The 10,316-nt window shown below is 50.5% G+C and overlaps 7 protein-coding genes across 7 annotated transcripts; 6 read left to right on the top strand and 1 right to left on the bottom strand.

The window, feature by feature from the left end:
- Window positions 1-129: 129 nt before the first annotated feature.
- On the bottom strand, window positions 130-856 carry SJAG_00558 (phosducin family protein; the record flags this gene model as incomplete). Its single annotated transcript, XM_002171801.1, has 2 exons — window positions 130-790; window positions 831-856. The coding sequence occupies 2 exons, from the start codon at window positions 854-856 to the stop codon at window positions 130-132; spliced, it is 687 nt and encodes a 228-aa protein (XP_002171837.1).
- Window positions 857-1,136: 280 nt separating this feature from the next.
- On the top strand, window positions 1,137-2,573 carry SJAG_00557 (SNARE Sec22). The gene is made up of 4 exons (XM_002171800.2): window positions 1,137-1,326; window positions 1,421-1,565; window positions 1,670-1,833; window positions 1,958-2,573. Exons 1-4 carry the CDS (start codon window positions 1,293-1,295, stop codon window positions 2,257-2,259), a joined length of 645 nt encoding a protein of 214 aa, XP_002171836.1. The 5' UTR covers window positions 1,137-1,292; the 3' UTR covers window positions 2,260-2,573.
- A 119-nt stretch (window positions 2,574-2,692) lies between these two features.
- Window positions 2,693-3,282, top strand: SJAG_00556 (hypothetical protein; the record flags this gene model as incomplete). The annotated part of the gene is made up of 2 exons (XM_002171799.2): window positions 2,693-2,964; window positions 3,141-3,282. The coding sequence occupies exons 1-2, from the start codon at window positions 2,867-2,869 to the stop codon at window positions 3,280-3,282; spliced, it is 240 nt and encodes a 79-aa protein (XP_002171835.1). The 5' UTR covers window positions 2,693-2,866.
- A 129-nt stretch (window positions 3,283-3,411) lies between these two features.
- On the top strand, window positions 3,412-4,364 carry SJAG_00555 (zf-PARP type zinc finger protein; the record flags this gene model as incomplete). The annotated part of the gene is made up of 3 exons (XM_002171798.2): window positions 3,412-3,478; window positions 3,552-3,600; window positions 3,680-4,364. The coding sequence occupies exons 1-3, from the start codon at window positions 3,448-3,450 to the stop codon at window positions 4,362-4,364; spliced, it is 765 nt and encodes a 254-aa protein (XP_002171834.2). The 5' UTR covers window positions 3,412-3,447.
- Window positions 4,365-4,529: 165 nt separating this feature from the next.
- SJAG_00554 (di-trans,poly-cis-decaprenylcistransferase) lies at window positions 4,530-5,627 on the top strand. The gene is made up of 2 exons (XM_002171797.2): window positions 4,530-4,991; window positions 5,114-5,627. Exons 1-2 carry the CDS (start codon window positions 4,682-4,684, stop codon window positions 5,596-5,598), a joined length of 795 nt encoding a protein of 264 aa, XP_002171833.1. The 5' UTR covers window positions 4,530-4,681; the 3' UTR covers window positions 5,599-5,627.
- Window positions 5,628-5,836: 209 nt separating this feature from the next.
- Window positions 5,837-6,509, top strand: SJAG_00553 (hypothetical protein; the record flags this gene model as incomplete). The annotated part of the gene is made up of 2 exons (XM_002171796.1): window positions 5,837-6,006; window positions 6,071-6,509. 2 exons carry the CDS (start codon window positions 5,837-5,839, stop codon window positions 6,507-6,509), a joined length of 609 nt encoding a protein of 202 aa, XP_002171832.1.
- Window positions 6,510-7,500: 991 nt separating this feature from the next.
- Window positions 7,501-9,951, top strand: SJAG_00552 (sir antagonist; the record flags this gene model as incomplete). The annotated part of the gene is made up of 1 exon (XM_002171795.2): window positions 7,501-9,951. The coding sequence occupies one exon, from the start codon at window positions 7,501-7,503 to the stop codon at window positions 9,949-9,951; it is 2,451 nt and encodes an 816-aa protein (XP_002171831.1).
- Between the last annotated feature and the right edge of the window lie 365 nt (window positions 9,952-10,316).

The following is a 10,316-nucleotide window of genomic DNA, read 5'->3' on the forward strand; positions in this document are numbered from 1 at the left end:
GCATTACGACCCTGTAATCAATGAAAAGGAAGGAAGTACGTTTAAGATGCTTTTTTAGAACACTGGCAACGTTTATCCAGCCCAGATTGGAAGCACTCTCGTTTTCACTTGCCTTCCCTATAGGGATGCTTAGTCAAAATCGCTTTCAGGATCATCCTCACTGCTTTCAGAATCGCCGTCTTGCTTCTCGTTCTGCAAAAGCTTCAGATCCGACTCTTCCAAAGCACCTGTACTCACCAAAAACCGAGCAATATCAATAGGCTTTGCAGACATTCCACCCACGGTCATGAGCGTAAGCAATTGTCTTTGTAAGTCACCGTGGCCATAAACAAGTAGCGTGGGCATCATTGCATCCGGGTAGTTCTCTACGGCATGTTGTCCGGGAATCTTAACAAACTTCACCTTTGGGTACGTGGCAGCCAGCTTGTCGAGAATAGCATTCAACAACTTGCAAGCCGGAATGTAATCCTGGAACATATGGACAACGACAAACACCTCCTTGCTGGCCTCCGTCACCTCCTTGGTGTAGTCGGGTTTAGAAATAGGATACACGCGGCCAAACTTGGCTGCACGAGCAGTTTGTTGCCATTCCTGCATGCGTTTCTGCCGGTACATTTGCAAGAACTCATCATCCTCCTCATCTTCCAATTCATCCAACTCATCCAGGGTTTTTTTATCGAGACGATGGTCGTGAGCCATCTTCATGGAATCCACCAATGCATCGTCAAGTACCTCTTCTACATCGGGTTCTTTAGGAGGCAGCACTCCTGCCGCACGAAGAGCATCATTCCTACGAATTAGAATCATGTGCATTTAATGAGCGTACATACCACTCAGTATCAGCATTGGGATCCATTTTCGTAGCAAGTAATTACGCCGTGAGCGTGTTTTTATGTCAGCAAACTGGCGACCGGCTCGTCTGTTCTACGACTTTTCGTCACAATTGTGTTGCTGTCAGCAGCCATGGGTCTGTTTTTGGTGTAGCGGATTTGGTGGTGAGTTTGGTTTCCTCTTCCGCGGCTACGCACGGCACACAATCGAAATAATGGGTTTATCCCCGAGACCCCACATGACTCCCCACATCCCACGCACCGACTGTGTGGGGCTTTGTGAGAACTTCTTTCCCCATTCATCCCACATGGGGGTCTCCATCAGGCGAAGACAGCTGAGCCCAAAGCGACTTACACACACAGGGCTCGACCAAGGCAACCAGGACATACTGCTTGGCACTTTTCCCCTAACCAAACGGCACGTAGAGACGGTAAAATTTGTAAAAAGAAGAACCTGACGCAATGGTGAAATCTACTGTTGTCAATCGCTTGGACGGTAAGTGGAACATTTTCCAACTTTGCAGCATGTCATCATGTTTTGCGCTGTTCTATGGAAAAAGCGGAACAACATCCAAGCTAACGTTCTCCAGGACTTCCCTTGGCAGCTAGTGTCGATGATGAGAAGACCGAGAAGGATTTGGAGGCACACAAAAAGCAGGCCAAGTTACTCTTAAAACGTTTGACACCAACATCAGAGAAAATGGCTAGTGTTGAAGCTGGAAACTACACCTTCCAGTAAGTTACCAAAAGTTCATTGGCTCGTATGAGTCCCGTTACGTCTACGTCAATTGATCTGTCTTTTCCTTGCCTTCCTACAACTGATGCTAACACACAACAAGCTATCTCATCGATAACAATATTTGCTACCTTTGCATCTGTGATCAATCGTATCCACGCAAGCTTGCATTTTCCTACCTCGAAGAGCTCGCTTCTGAGTTCTGGAGTAGCTACGGTGAAGATGCTCTGAAACCGAACTTGCGACCCTTTGCCTTTGTTCAGTTTGGTATGTTACGTGTCAGAGGGAATCTGATCGACTTTGCACGTCCTTCGGTCCGTTTACAGATACTGTTTTCTTTTTTCTTTTTTCTATTTTTTTTGTTTCACTCCATGACTAACATCTGAATCAGACCTTTTTATGCAAAAAACAAAACGTCTTTATAATGCTCCTCGAACAAATGAGAATTTGGATCGTCTGAACTCAGAGCTGAAGGATGTGACTCGGGTGATGACGAAGAACATTGAAGACTTGCTTTACCGCGGAGACTCGCTCGACAAGATGACTGACTTGAGTTCCAAGTTGCGTTACTCTAGTGCCAAGTACAAGAAAGCGGCTCGTCGTGTGAATATTGAGGCCATGCTGCGCCAGTACGCCCCCATTGTCCTGTTTATTATTCTTTTCGTTGGATTCATTTACTGGAGATTCTTTTAAGGATTGGTTGTTTCAAAGTTAAGGGGCATCAGCGCTCCCGCATCCACATATGCTTGACCCTACTGCGCAACAATTCGTGGCTAGCAATTTCTTTGGCTGCTTTCTAACCCGCACTCCTTCCGCTCATTCTACTCACGACCTCATTCTCGAGCTATGGACGACGTTTTCAGACGCCGTTTTCCCCCTGCTCCCTTTCACCTCTTTGCCCTCTGGAACATCCGCAACACTCTCTTCCGCTACTATTACCTCCACTACCTTCTTGTACAGCCTTATGGCTTTTGTATAGCAATTACATATTCGTTCACCCGCTGTCATCGCTTTCTTCTTCTCCACGCGTGTCCTCACGTCATATCTCGCTTAATTTGCGCTTGATGTTTTGTCGCACTTAAGGTTAAAGTTTGAAAATGACTCCGCCTTTGTAGCTACGTCATGGCGGACGCGGCGCGTACCTCAATAAGCTCGAAACGGGCTGGGGTCAGACTTGACCAGAACCAAACGCGTTTTGGAGTCGACGATACTCGTAGCACCACCGTTTTTGGGTACAGCGCTTTGGACTAAGCACTAGAGTCTGTGCCGATTGTTTTTAAGTGTGAATTGCTGCTTCATTATGCCGAAAACACCGTGTCTTCCCAAGGAACCGGAAACAACTACCGTTTGCTGCTTTCCCATCTCATGGAGACGACTATTTTCTCGCGAACCGCAATCGTATGTGACTCAGACATGGAAACGTTCGTGCACACGTACATTAAACCTCGCTTGCTGCTGTTCCGTGGGCCTCAAAATATGTCCACGGGCTGTTGGATCGCATCCGAGTTCACTTGTACCGCTCGAGTCTCCCTGTCCACCCCGTATCGCATTCACTAACGCCTTCTTCTCCACAGAACGATCCCCATCGTCCGCATTCAGGAAGCTACTCCTCGCAATTCCTCCAGCTCGAGCAATCCCCCGCATACGCCCGGGGGCAATGTCCAGCAACCACTTGAGCGCCACGGCAAGGCCTCGGTAAACATGAACCGCGGCTGAGCCATGGAGTACGCGGCAATTGCCGGTCATCTGCTCCACGTGATCCACGTGCATACGACACCCCGCTACTTTCGGGATGGAGGTTTTCGTCTATGTCATCTATGACGTCAATTCTCACTCAGGTTCCTGTCGTCTTCGAGCGCATGTCGATAAACAGCATCAAACATGTCTGAAGGTGGAGCCGGGTACCGAGTTGGTATGGAGAGCATTGGAAAAACATGAACGTTTGGTTTGGGGAGATTTTCATCGGCTGACGAGCTTTCAAACAGAACTCGCGAAAACTGGACGCGCCAGCTGCAAAAGCAACATCTGTGGAAAGTAAGCCGCCATTGGCGTGAACGGTGAAGCACGCATGCTTTTGCTAACACGAGGTCGCTTGTTTACGCGACCACTACAGATCACGTATAGAACGGGGAAGTTTACGTTTCGGAACATTCGTTGACACGGGCCGATTTCAAAATTGGATGTGGAGACACTGGGGATGTGTCACGGACAAAGTGCTGTCGAATGTGAAAACAAAAATCGGTGATGACATCGCGAAGAATCTAGACGGTTTTGACGACGTGGGTGCCGAGAATCAGGAGCGAATCCTTCGAGCATTCGAAAATGGACATGTGGAGGATGCCGATTTGGAGGCTTCAGAAGAACTGGCCATTGATGAACATACACGCGCTATTTTGGACGGAGAATTCGATTCAGATGAGGCATTAAGTGTAATTGTTTCGGCCCTGCCTCCTCCGAGTGCCCGTGGCCATGTTGCCGCTGCACATCCCAGCAGCAGCAGTAGCAAAACGAGAGGATCTCGGAAACACCGGTCGCCGTCAGTGAAGCGTGAGGAACACTATTCTGACGATGATGGCGTAGTCGACGATGGAGAGGTCGACGAGACCGAAGAGGAAGAGTTATCGGAAGAAGACTCTTTTAGCGAGCGACCGTCTACGGACGACGAGGAGGAGGCTTCTGACTTTGAGCCAACAGCGCCTCGTGAACGCTCCTTCCGAGCCCGACGAGTTGTGGACTACCATGAAGAGGATGCGCCTATGACTTATTCTGATGACGAAGACGAGTATGTCAACAATTGAGAAGCGGCCGCTCGACGAAGGCGACCCCGACCACGAATTGACGAGTCGAACCGTTTTCCCGTCTCACCCTCCGTTTCTCTACTTCTCCCTGTGCTCCCTCTCCGATGATCTGCAACGAGTATGATCTGCTACCGCTGCAGCAGATCATCTGGACTTTGTCGATCAGTTTCTTTGAAGCTCGCTTCTGCTCGCTCTCTCTCGTCTAATCTCGCTTCTGTTCGGTTATTCTCACCTCTCGTTTCGCCAGCACCAACCTCGACACGCCTCCAACAGTGTTCCACAGCGAGTGCATGCGTGTGTGTGAAGAGTGAGACACCATGCTGAGCAAAATCTGTTTCCGCGTGTTGCTCTGCGCGCTGCATCTGTTCGTGCGTCTGTTCGACGGAACGCTCTCATGGATTCGGTGGACGCAGAGCTACTTTTTGAGCTTGCTCTACCATCATCACTGCAGTCATGATTTAATTCGACGCGACACTGAGTCGCTGAAAAAACGACCCAAACACATCGCCGTGATTGTCGATTACTCTGAGGAGGGCGGCATTGAGGCACTTGTGGACAGCGTCTGTGAGCTGTCTGCCTGGTGTCTTTGTTCCGGCATTTACGAGCTGACGGTTTATGAAAAAAATGGTATGTAAGAAGGTGTAGCGATATATCAAGGGGGTATAGAACTGCATAGAGCTGTTCACAGTTCTCCCGTTGTCCCCCGCCGTCCCCCTTTTCTCCCTCACTACTAACCTCTCTGCGTGCAGGTTACCTAAAAGAACATCCTACTGCTTTGCAAAAGGCCATCGAGTCACACCTGCCGTACTACTTTGGCGAACTTCGCATCAACGTTAACGTGAGCAGCCCCTGTTCGCCCGAGGCATCTGCTGCCTCGACCACTGAGAGCCACTCAGACCAAACAAGCCTCAACCTGCGTCTTATTGCACGCGAAGATGGACGTGACGCTATTATTGACCTTGCCCGTGGACTCGTGGACCTCAGTGTAAAGCATGTTATTACGAGTACTCAAGTCAACATGGAATTGATTGACAAAGAACTTAGTGAAAGCGTAATCCCCGAGCCTGACTTGCTCATTGTTTTCTCTAAGAAGTTCAGACTTCAAGGTTTCCCCCCATGGCACTTGCGTCTCTGCGAAATTTATTACGACGAAAGTCTGAGGGGCGTCAATTACTTGACCTACTTTAAGGCTCTCATTCACTACTCGGACGCCGAAATGCGTCTTGGTCATTAATAGTATGCTACGAAAGTTTGCGGGGTACATTGCGGAGAAGGGCCGTGGTCCGGGGAAATGCGGGGAAGAGTGGATAAGGTTTTAAATAAGGTTTGCGTTTGCGACGCTTGCAGAGGTTCAGGGTGTTTGACGTCACGCGTCGTGTCGACGCGTCGCGAGGATTTTTTATAAAGTTGAGCGGTATCGGCGGTACACACCTACCCTCTACCAAATACGACGATTCCCGCTCCAATTCAGAATGGAGACACAGACACTGTCAAATGTAGCTCCCACTGCCCAGGAGTCGCCGTCCTCTAACCTGCGGCTGTTTCAAGGGTCTTCGCACCCTGTTGCGCTGTTTTTCTTCCTTTTTTTCCGTGGTCTGGCTCTGGCTATGTACTTTCTCGGATACCTTGTTCTCTCTAACTTGTAAGTGTCCGTATAACCCGTGTCCACCATGCGTGTGTGTAATTGTGCTAACGAACGTTGTTAGTATGCTTGTTTTCGTCATTACTGTTGTTTTGCTCTCAATGGACTTGTGGACCGTGAAAAACGTGTCGGGACGGCTGTTAGTGGGTTTGCGCTGGCACAATGAAGTCGGTCCCAACGGTGAAAGCATCTGGGTGTTCGAGTCTGCGGATCCTAGTCGTCCGAAAAACGCAATGGATCATCGCATGTTCTGGCTGGTCTTGTACTCTACCCCTGTCGTGTGGTTCATCCTGGCCGTTGTTGCGCTCGCTCGTTTCGAGTTCCTGTGGTTCTGTCTCGTGTGCATCGCCTTTGTCCTGAGCTCCATCAACACGGTTGCTTACACGCGCTGCGACAAGGACGCCAGACGTAAGTGGGCCACAGACCTTGCTACTTCTGCAGCTACTTCTAGCCTCGTTTCACGCTTTCTCCCGCGCGCCTTCCTCGGCCGCTTTTTCGGGTAGACCGTGTTTGTCCCGAGGATATAACTCAGCAACCCCGCGGCAATCCCACAATCGCTGTTTCTCGCAAATTCTCGTAAATTCTCCAGCGAATTGCAGTGGATTTCCGAAAGGTGACATGTTACTGCAGTTCCCGCGTCCCGGTCGGCGAAATAGACAGGCCAGGTGGGCGGATGACTGATGAAGCCAGATGGACTCGCGGACGCGCATCTGTTATCGGCCCAGTGAGCCAAATGAGTGGTCTAGTACGTTCATCGCCGTACGCGATTATTCGCTAGTGTTCTATTGACCGTTCCCCCCCGTTACCCACGCCGAGGCTCGCGCCCACGTTCACCTGCTCTTTCCTTGCTTTGGTACGAGTAGGTCAGACGGTTTGCGTTCCTGAACAGTTACTGCCACCCGTCGAGCACATCACCACCGCACTCGATTTCGCTACCATTGCTGCCACCACCACCACCGTCATCGTTATTCTGCTCCCAAATCGTCCACTTTGTGGTACGTAATACGCATACGCTGTGGGTGTTCCCAAGTCCTGTTAAAACACTTGTTTTCTATTTCTATGCAGAGCTTCATACGCACACTTCTTCAGCCAACACATTCCACTAATCAACGAACTTTCTGGTTTCATCGAATAAACGACCAGAACTAGTGAAGTCTGGCGAATTAAACATCGAGAAACGCATATTTTTGGCTTCTTTGCTCGACTTCCTAACTTTTGAAACAAAGATTAAAAAAGTGACCCATTAACTCGCTGAAACTCACTTTTTTCTTCTTCTCAGTTTGTCTTGCTCCGTTTCTCTGTTGTTATTTTTATTATTTGTCCGCAAGTGGCATCTCACGATTTTCTTTCTCTCTCTCCTCCTAGTTACTATTGTCTGCCTTACTCGTACACACCGCGTCGTGTGTCTTCATTGTTTCTTTCCAATCGGTCTCCCAGCAACGGACGACAACTGCTATTTAACTCTTGCTTGCTTGAAACAGAACTTCTCACACAATGAGTGATCGGCCTCCCGTGAACAGTGAGGGACAAGGTACACCTCCGCCATCTGACCAGTCTTCGCAACAACAAGACGGCCAGCAGGGGGCGACGGCCGGTACGCCTGCCGGCCCCTTGACGTTTTCTTTTCAAACAGTGCTTATTATTCTGAATGGGGAGGGTGACGGCCGGCCTGAGGATGGTTTCTTCCCCTCCTTTCATCCTCCTATCAAACGTGTCGCTAAGGAAACTTGGGATTCGTTTGAAAAAGTTGCTCCAGAGGATTTAGAAGATAAAACATGTCCCATTTGTTACGACGAAATGGGCACTGGTGCTGAAGATGGTGAAAATGCCATTCGTATGCCCTGCAACCATGTCTTTGGAGACAAGTGTTTAAAGCAATGGCTCGACACGCATGACACGTGTCCTCTTTGCCGACAAACAGTGCCGTCTGAGAGTGTGCAGGGATCTCCAGCACCCATGGTCATCCTCATTCCCCATCGTCGTGAGGAAGAGCACGTAAATGTTGCAGATGGTGCGGCCGCAGACGCGAATGCCGCTGCTGGTCAAGGTGAATCACTTTTTACAGCACCACCGCCAACTTTAACCTTTCCCCCAACCGGCGAGGTGCCTCAGGGTGCTGCTGCTGCTGCTACAGACGGTGCTGCTCCAACAGGAAACACTGATGCAGAGGGTGATGCCCAGCGTCCTCGCAGCGTCTTGCGCTTCATTTTCGCCAGTCCATTGCAGCCAACGGTCACGGGCGGTGCGGGATTGCTTCCCCTGGCGTTTGCTAACCAAACGCCTGTTGCTGGTAATGAACAACAGACAGAACAGGGTGTTGGCGCCGAAGGCGGTCAACCCCAGCAGCATCCGAACCCCCTCGATACCATGCTAGACTTCGTGTCTCTGCTCAACAACCGTGGTAATGCTGGACAGGACGGCGAAACGAATGCTGCTGCTGCTGCTGCTGCCCCTCAGGAAACCGCGGCTCCTACTGACTCGAACGAACAGCCTCAAACGGCGATGTCGAACGAGTCACCGGCGGTTCCTCGGTTCACCGCGACAACTCATATTCGCCTGCCTTTGTTTCCGGGAACGGGCACGTTCCCCCAGATGGAGCGTCCTTTGAATGCAGATGCACCGATGGCCGAAGCTAATACTGCTGCTGCCCCCGGAAACGGTGCAGCGACAGAAACTGCAGCGAATGCGCAAACGCCAGCCAATCCATCGCCAGTTGAATTCATCCATATTCGCTTTCTTCCTATTCCCCATCCAGCTGCGGAAAATGAAACAAATAGTCCAACAACCGCAGGTGCCGCTACTGGCGCAGAAACCGTTGAGACGGTAAACGAGAGTAACACCTCGTCCTCTTCTTCTAGTGAATCTGCATCCTCCACTCAAAATCCAACCACAAACGGCTCTGCTGCTGCTCCAGAAGCCAATCCTGCACAGCAGCAGACGGCAGCTGGACACACAGCTGCCACAGTCGGGGACTGGACGCGGTTTTTGTTTTCACGGATACTGCCATCACCTGTTCCTTCAGCATTTTCAAGACCAGCAACGGCCCAGCCTGCTCCAACCATTCTTCCCCAGCCGTCTATGCGGATTGTCTTTCCACGGATGCTGCCTTCCATGCACAGCCCAGTCGATGCAGCAGCTTCGGCAGCCGCGCAGAATGCTGTTTCTGCAGCCGCCGGTCAGCCGAATACTACAACTCAGTCGTCGCCTTCACAATCCGTCGATGGTCAACAGTCTCCAGCGCCCGCTTCTGCGAACGAGCAGCGCCCTGCTACGCAACCACTGCCTCCCCATTCTGTGCTGACACCTATTATTTCGCAGGCTATCCGAGTAGCTCTTCGCCAATTTCAGTTACGGAATGCTTTACGAGCAGCAGAGGAGCGAGTTGCTCAAATCGCCCAGCAAACTCGAGCGTCATCGACATCGACAAACGCGCCGTCTCCTGACGTGCCGACAGCGTCGGCAGCTTCAGGTATGCAGCTCGATACATCACCGCCAGCTGCTGCGACGACAGTTGCTGCCCCTGTCCCCGTGATAGCACAACCCCAGGCCCCTGCTGCTCCGGTGGCACAAGTAGAAGCACAAGCACATGTTGTGTCTGGCCTTGAGGAGACTGCTGATTCCCCTGCAGTGTCATTGCAAAGCAGAAGCACGGTCCCTAGTCAGGATTCTGTGCCACAGTCTGCAGTCTCATCTCGTTCTGCAACTCCATCACAACGACGCTCCACGCGCCATCATCCTTACGCCAGAAGTAGTTCGACACATGTGCGCTGTCAGCTGATGGATCGTGGAGCATGTAATCCGAATGATGAAGTTGTTCGTTTCCAGTGCGGGCACTATGTACATCGTGGTTGTCTATCATCGGCTAATCCCTCGTCGAACGAGACAGACATGGATGAAGATGTAACCCAGTGTCCTGATTGTCGGTCATCTCCAACAAACCACTAAGTAATGTGTAACGTTCTCATATCGTTTTGTGTACGCCTTATATTTCGTCTACGTCCCGTTTCATTAAGCAATTAAGCAACCTCTCCTGTTTATACGAGCGTCCTGTTCTTTCTCTATCAGCCCTTCTCGCTCCTCCCCCGTGTTTTTTCCGTTACTTCCTTTCTTCCAGTGGTGCACGCACACTTTCATCTATGGATCGTGGCCGCTCATAATTTTGATGGACAAACATCGGTCTGAACGGGAATAACAACCTGTGCCTCTAGGTCATTCTTACTAGTGCATTTCGTTTCTCAAAACCATACCTCTATAATACGCCAATTGCGTCCGCTACGTCTTACATTCCTCCTACAATAGACGACGACTCG

The sequence above is a fragment of the Schizosaccharomyces japonicus genome (assembly GCF_000149845.2).
Source record: "Schizosaccharomyces japonicus yFS275 unplaced genomic scaffold supercont5.1, whole genome shotgun sequence".
Classification (NCBI taxonomy): Eukaryota; Fungi; Ascomycota; class Schizosaccharomycetes; order Schizosaccharomycetales; family Schizosaccharomycetaceae; genus Schizosaccharomyces; species Schizosaccharomyces japonicus.

What these genes read in the sequence shown, in the direction of transcription:
- SJAG_00557 (XM_002171800.2), top strand. Translation starts at nt 1,293, where the DNA reads ATGGTGAAATCTACTGTTGTCAATCGCTTGGACG. An exon ending in GCTGGAAACTACACCTTCCA is followed by an intron (nt 1,566 to 1,669) that starts GTAAGTTACCAA and finishes ACACACAACAAG; the next exon opens with CTATCTCATCGATAACAATA. An exon ending in CTTTGCCTTTGTTCAGTTTG is followed by an intron (nt 1,834 to 1,957) that starts GTATGTTACGTG and finishes CATCTGAATCAG; the next exon opens with ACCTTTTTATGCAAAAAACA.
- SJAG_00554 (XM_002171797.2), top strand. Translation starts at nt 4,682, where the DNA reads ATGCTGAGCAAAATCTGTTTCCGCGTGTTGCTCTGCGCGCTGCATCTG. An exon ending in GACGGTTTATGAAAAAAATG is followed by an intron (nt 4,992 to 5,113) that starts GTATGTAAGAAG and finishes CTCTGCGTGCAG; the next exon opens with GTTACCTAAAAGAACATCCT.